Genomic DNA, 7,812 nt, shown 5'->3' with positions numbered 1-7,812 from the left:
AGCCGAGTTTGCCTACAACAACAGCTACCAGTCTAGTATCCAGATGGCTCCATATGAGGCATTATATGGGAGGCGATAACGTTCTCCGGTTATTTGGTTTGAGCTTGGTGTAGCTAGATTATTGGGCACTGATTTGGTTTGTGATGCTCTAGAGATAATGAAGTTAATTCGTGAGAGGCTTCGCATAGTGCACTCCAGACAGAAGAGTTACATTGAAGCAAGGTTCGTGATGTGGCATTCATGGAGAGTGAGAAGGTTCTTTTTAGAGTTTCACATATGAACGGCATTATGAGATTCGGGTGGAAGAACAAGTTGAGCCCTCGATACATTGGCCCATTTGAGGTTTTGGAAAGAATTAGTGAGGTGGCTTACAGGCTTGTTTTTCCACCTAGCTTGTCAGGAGTTCACCCGGTATTTCATGATTCTATGCTTTGAAAGAATCATGAAGATAAGTCACATGTTTTGAACTTTAGCACAGTGCAGCTCGATAAGAATTTGGCTTATGATTGGAGTCGGTGGCCATATTGGATAGGTAGGTGATAGTAGCCTATATTATATGAAGTAGATGCTATTTATGCCCTAAGTTAACCATACTTTATTGATGTTTTAAGTGCTAAATGATAACAAAATGCTCTAATTGAGGTTTTTATGTCTTGCAGGAACTACCCCGAGTTAGGAGGAGAATATAGAGTGTTTTGGGGTCAAATATGTAGATACAAGGCCAATCGACAAGAGCCCGGATGAAAACGAGCAAGAAAAGGTGAAGAAAAATTGGGCAACAGCTCACCGCGACCGCGGCTGGAACGCGGTGAAAGAAGGCGAAAAACAGAATGTTTGTAAAATGTCGCGGTCGTGCCGCGGTCGTGCCGCGACCGCGGTGGATCTGGAGACAGCCAAGAAGTTTGAGGGCCAAAGTGTAAATCGTGGGAAACTTATCCTAACCCTATATAAACTCAACAAACTCGCCCAAGTGAAGGTTAAGCTGGTTTTTAGACTAAATTGGAGGCAAGAACAAGTGTTAGAAGATCAAGACACCATTAGAGTTTTTCAATCTTCTTCTTGTTATCATTATTTGCGAGTTATGAATGATTTTATGGTTTTATCTTGCTTTACTATGAGTAGCTAAACATTTAATCTAGGATTGATGGAACCAATTGCTAGATGAAGTTTTGACTCAATTTTGTTGTAATCGAGTCGGGTTTATTATGTGATTGTTCAACTATGCTTTGTATGGTGATTAATTGAATGGGCCCTTGATTAATCGTGTCTAATTGCCTTCTATTGCTTGAGAAAGAATACTAGGTTAGATTGTTGTTGAACAACACCACTTTTGGGTAATTGAAGAGATTCATTACTTGAATTTAAAAGTGCGGTTAGGGATAACGAAACTTTGGTGGGATAATTTCGAGCTGCATAAATTATCAGCTAGAGTAGTTCGAGAGAATGCTCTAGTAAATTATCATAGTTGATCGAGAGATAATTGCGGTAACCCATAGATCATAATCCTCATAGAGTATCACGGCGAGATTATAGCAAAAGAGTTAAGAATTAAGCTAGCAATTGGGGAAATCAATACCCTAGATCTTTTTACCATCGAATTATCTTTAATTTAGAGTATTGTAGTTTTAATATCCTTTTAAAATAGTTAAATAAATCTCCCTGTTTATTGATAAAAATCTTGCATCTGGAAATTGGTTGAACTTGTATTAGCATCACGAATAGTTGTAATAGATAGGCTAGTTCCCTGAGGATTCAACTCCGGACTTGAAAAACCGAATTATATTTGCAACGACCGCTTTGTCTTTCATAAGGCATAGTTGGGCGTGATCAAATTTTGGTCGTTGCCGGGGAACTAACAGTGCTATTTATTGCAACTTAGAAGTAGTGCTAGAATCATTAGTTTAGATCAATTTTCTACGGTGTTAAATAACTTTTCATTGAAATTCTCACGTTTGAACTCTTGTGTGATTCAGGTGTATGCCTAGAAATTCTTCGAGGACTGGTGAACTGCTTGAAGGACTCTCAGACCCCGAGAAAACATTCAAGGCATTAAACCGTGCCAACAAGAAGAACAAACAACCACAACAAACACACCAACTCATCACTGAAATGGACAACAACAACAGGGAAAACGTCAATGTGCCAAACGACTCAGTGGTAGCACCTCTTGTGCCAGAAGCTGCACTTTATGATTGGGCACAGCCAACAGCTGACAACCTGGCCACCGCCATTGCTGTGCCCCAAATACAAGCGGATACATTCCAGATCACCAACAACATGCTGCATCTTTTGCAGAATAAGGGATTGTTCTCCGGATCACACATTGAAGACCCTTAACAACACCTGAAAAATTTTCTGTCAATTTGTGTGACCCAAAGGCAGCCAAATGTGACCCCAGAAGCCATCAAGTTGTTACTGTTCTCGTTCTCTGTGACTGGGGAAGCTAAGACTTGGCTAAATTCTCTCCTAATAAACTCCATTGCCACTTGGGAGGAATTAGTCAAACAGTTCCTGAACAAGTTTTACCCTCCCAACAAGACTGCAAGACATATTGATGAGATATTGTAGTTCAAGCAGCAGCCCACTGAGACCTTGCAGGAAACTTGGGAAAGATTCAAAGGTATGCTAGTGAAATGTCCCCACCATGATATACCAGACCAGATGCTCGGACAGAGATTCTACATGGGATTAGCAGACAATCTAAAGGCCAATGTAGATGCTTCAGCTGGGGGTGCATTCCTGAGCAAGACATTCACAGAGTGTATGGCTCAGAATTCAGGGTGGATGATGAGAGGTACATCCTTGGCACCAATAGTGCATTCAGTTCCCCTTGACCTAAATAATTCGCATGCAAATAATATAGCCACACTCATGACTCGGATGAGTATATTGACAAAGAAGATTGATGAGATGAGTACAAAGCAAGTGCATATTGTTGACACGACAAATGGAGGACTGTGTACACCTTGCATTAATCAGTCTTATGTGTGTTCATGGAGTGGAGAAGGTGACAACCAAGGGTTAAGAGAGGATATGAATTATGTCAACAATTTTGGGGGTCAGAGACAAGGAGGACAATAATGGAGACCAGCACCCAATTAGCAGTACAGACCGAACATGCCACAACCTGGAGTTATGCAGCCCCAAGGCCAAATGGTACCATATCAAAGACAACAGGGCTATCCACAGCAGAACCGGCAAGAGTTGGCATATCAGCCACCTCATCAGCAACAGGACAGCAACATGGTAAAAATCAGGGGTATGCTACAACAGCTCATTGGAACAAATTGTAAGATGCAGGAAAAGTTAGCAGCGCATGACTCAGCAATTAAGGGTATTGAAACTCGACAGGGGCAGCTGTCCATGGCCTTGAATAACCGCCCCTAGGGAACATTGCCAGCCGACACGAACATTAACCCCAAGGAGCAAAACCCGAATCAGCTGATGGCAGTAAGTCTCCGGAATGGGAGAGATTTAGACAAGGAGCAAGAAGTTGCTCAATCCAGAAGAGAAACTACACCAGCCACTCCAGTTTCAGTAGAGATAGATGAATCATCAGAACTTACTGAGGTGGTGGTTGAATAGGTACAGGTTGATAAGGGCAAGGCTAAAGAGAGTGAACAAGCTGCAGAACAGGTGGTACCTCTTGTGCCACAAAACCCCAACAAAGAGAAACCAGCAAGCAGTGAACAAAGGGTGATACCTCCACCATTCCCTCAGAGACTAGCAAAACAAAAGAAAGAAGATCAATACAGGAAATTCATGGAGATGCTTCGTCAAACTCAATTGAATATTCCTCTAATGGATGCTTTGAGGGAAATGCCGGGCTATGCAAAGATGATGAAGGACCTGATGTCACGAAAATTTGATTTTCAAGACCTATCCACGGTAACTCTGACACAGACCTGCAGTGCAGTAGTGACAAGACCCATGGCTCAAAAGATGTCTGATCCAGGTAGCTTCACTATCCCATGTACTATTGGGAGTTATGCTTTTGCAAAAGCATTGTGTGACTTAGGAGCCAGCATAAACTTGACGCCTTTGGCAATATATACAAAACTGGGCATTGGCAGAGCTAGACCGACTTGGATGCTGTTGCAGCTGGCTGACCGCACGGTTAAAAGGCCGACGGGGATTCTTGATGATGTGCTGGTACAAGTGGGAAAGTTTGTATTCCCTGCAGACTTTGTTATTCTTGACTGCCAGGTAGATGAAGAGATACCCATTATTCTGGGGAGGCCATTCTTAGCCACTGGGAGAGCATTGATTGATTGTAAAACTGGGGAGTTAAAAATGAGGTTGAATGATAAAGAAGTTATATTCAACGTTCAACAATCCATTAGGAGACCCAGTGAATATGCAAATTGCTCATTAGTGGAAGCTGTGGATGTGATCCTGCATGAAGATGATGAGATCCTGAATGCTAAAGATCCATTGGGAGCTTGCTTGACGAATTTAGAGGAGATGGATGGTGAAGGGTTGGCAGAGTAGGTAATGGAACTCGAAGGCCAAGGATTCTGGAAGAGGGAACCTCAGCTCGAGTCCCTTGAGTTAGAAAAGAGAACTACACCACCTGCAAAACCATCAATAGAGGAACCACCACAGCTGGAGCTGAAGCCACTTCCAGCCCACCTTAGGTATGCTTTCTTGGGTCCCAATTCTACATTGCCTATTATTATATCATCTGCTTTGTTAGCTGTGCAGGTAGATCAATTACTGTAGGTGTTGCAGGAATGCAAAACTACCATTGGTTGGACCATGGCAAACATAAAGGGTATCAGCTCGGCCTTCTGCATGCACAAGATTCGTCTGAAAGAAGGGCACAAACCTTCCAGGGAACATCAACGAAGGCTGAACCCGAATATGAAGGAGGTAGTAAAAAAGGAGGTAATCAAGTGGCTGGACGCGGGTATCATCTTTCCCATCTCTGACAGCAATTGGGTAAGCCCCGTCCAGTATGTACCGAAAAAGGGTGGAATGAGAGTTGTGCAAAATGAGAAGAACGAGTTGATCTCAACTTGTACAGTCACAGGGTGGCGGATTTGCGTGGAATACAGGAAATAAAACGCAACTACTCGGAAGGACCATTTCCCCTTACCCTTCATTGACCCGATGTTGGACAGGTTAGCTGGGCGATCCCATTTTTTGTTTCTTGGACGGATACTCGGGGTACAATCAGATCTCAATAGCCCCGGAAGATAGAGAGAAAACGTCCTTCACACGTCCGTATGGCATCTTTGCCTTTCGGAGGATGCCCTTTGGACTTTGCAGCGCACCGGCCACATTCCAGCGGTGTATGCTAGCCATCTTCACCGACATGGTCAAAGACATTATGGAGGTGGTTATGGATGATTTCTCCATGGTAGGGGATTCATTCGAAGATTGTCTTCACAACCTTAAGAGAGTGCTCAAACAATGTGTGGAGACAAATTTGGTGCTGAACTGAGAGAAGTGCCATTTTATGGTACAAGAAGGCATAGTGTTGGGGCATAGAGTGTCCAAAAAGGGGAAATGAAGTAGACCATGCAAAAGTTGAGGTGATTGAGAAGCTCCCAGCACCCACTTCAGTGAAAGCAGTGAGAAGCTTCCTTGGACACGTCGGGTTCTACGGGCGGTTCATCAAGGATTTTTCAAAAATTGCTAACCCCTTATGTAAGCTGCTTGAAAAACACCAGCACTTTGTGTTTTCTGATGATTGCAGGCTAGCATTTGAGGAGCTGAAGAACAGATTGGTGACTGCACCCATCATTGTTGCACCCAACTGGGAGCAACCATTCGAACTGATGTGCAACGCCAGTGATTACGCTATAGGAGCCGTTTCGGGGCAGCGCAAGGAGAAAATTATGCACCCAATTTACTATGCAAGCAGGACGCTTAGTGGTGCACAGCTGAACTACAGTGTCACAGAAAAGGAAATGCTCGCTGTAGTGTTTGCCTTCGACAAATTCAGGTCATATCTTATTGGTTCGAAAGCTATTATTTATACTGACCATACAGCCATTAGGTACTTGATAGCAAAGAAGGAGTCAAAGCCCCACTTGATTCGCTGGGTTCTGTTGCTACAAGAATTTGACCTGGAGATTCGTGATCGAAAGGGGACAGATAATCAAGTAGCAGACCACCTCTCGAGGTTGGAAGGGGCAGAGAAGAGAACAGAGGTTGAAGATATCATTGAGACATTCCCGGATGAGCAATTACTTGCGATGACAATGGAGGAGGCACCATGGTATGCTGATATTGCTAATTACTTAGCATATGGTATTGTACCTCATGACCTCTCCTCAATTCAAAAGAAGAAATTTTCCCGTGATTGTCGTGCATATTATTGGGATGAACCCCTATTGTTTAAAATATGTGTTGTTAACATGATCCGGCGGTGTATCCCCGAGCAAGATCAACCCTCTATTTTGCAGGCTTGCCATGCTTCACCTTATGGCGGACACTTTGGAGGAATTCGGACAGCATCAAAGGTGCTAGAATCAGGCCTATATTGGCCTACATTGTTCAAAGATGCCCATGCTTGGGTCAAAAGCTGTGATGAATGTCAAAGGAAGGGCAACATATCCCGTCCTCATGAGATGCCAATGACAACAATCCAAGAGGTGGAAGTGTTTGACATGTGGGGAATCGACTTCATGGGGACTTTTGTCAGCTCATACGGTAACAAGTATATATTGGTTGCTGTTGACTATGTCTCCAAGTGGGTCGAAGCAATTGCTCTCCCAACCAATGATGCGAAAGGGGTGACCAGTTTCCTCAAGAAAAACATCTTCACACGTTTTGGTACCCCCCCGAGCCATAATCAGTGATGGTGGCTCTCATTTTTGCAATAGAGCGTTTGCACGCTTGTTGGAGAAGTATGGAGTTCGCCACAAGGTAGCTTCACCCTACCAACCACAAACAAGCGGGCAGGTAGAAGTGTCCAATAGGGAAATCAAAAGTGTCCTCTCAAAAACAGTGAATGCAACAAGAACGGTGGGCAAGGAAGCTGGATGATGCATTGTGGGCATACCGCACAGCCTTCAAAACTCCAATTGGTATGTCACCATACAAGTTGGTATTTGGAAAGGCATGCCACCTTCCAGTTGATCTAGAACACAAAGCACTGTGGGCATTGCGGCAGCTGAACTTAAACATGGAGACAGCGGGCACCAACAGAGTTAATGGGTTGCATGAGCTTGAGGAATTCAGGTTCCAGGCATTCGAGAGTGCTAGACTATATAAAGAAAGGATGAAACTGATGCATGACAAGCACATCTTGGATCGGAACTTCAAACCCGGAGAGTTAGTGCTGCTATATAACTCAAAATTGAGGTTGTTCTCGGGTAAGTTAAAGTCCCGATGGTCAGGACCGTTTAGAGTGGTGCAAATGTTCTCAAGTGGAGCTGTGGAGATCGAATCTGAAGATGGGACGAACAAGTTCACAGTGAATGGACAGAGGTTGAAACATTACCTTGGAATGACTGAAGAAAAAGGGGACAGCGTGGTGATATCATTGGAAGACCCCCAGTACACAAATGAGGAGTGATGATATGAGCCTGCATCGTGCCGCGATGTTAAATCAGGCGCTGGGTGGGAGGCAACCCATGTTTTCTTTTGTTTCTTTTTCTTTTGTTTGATGTTGTACCAGATGTGTAGGAGACTAACACCCTTATATAAAATAAAAAAATAAAAAAATAAAAAAAGGGGGCTCGTGACCGCGGTAAATGACGAGCATTCTGTTTTGGAGTGCTCTGTCCACCGCGACCGCGGTGGGACCTGTTACACCCCGTAAGTTTATTTAACTCTTCTCTGATGAGTGTATACTGAAAA

General features: G+C 43.7%; 1 protein-coding gene across 1 annotated transcript; it reads left to right on the top strand.

Moving 5' to 3' along the window:
* On the top strand, positions 7,136-7,528 carry LOC109229946. Its single transcript, XM_019395487.1, has 2 exons — positions 7,136-7,325; positions 7,407-7,528. Exons 1-2 carry the CDS (start codon positions 7,136-7,138, stop codon positions 7,526-7,528), a joined length of 312 nt encoding a protein of 103 aa, XP_019251032.1.

This window comes from Nicotiana attenuata, chromosome 7 (assembly GCF_001879085.1).
Source record: "Nicotiana attenuata strain UT chromosome 7, NIATTr2, whole genome shotgun sequence".
In the NCBI taxonomy this organism is placed as follows: Eukaryota; Viridiplantae; Streptophyta; class Magnoliopsida; order Solanales; family Solanaceae; genus Nicotiana; species Nicotiana attenuata.
This window is presented reverse-complemented; position numbering and strand designations above follow the sequence as displayed.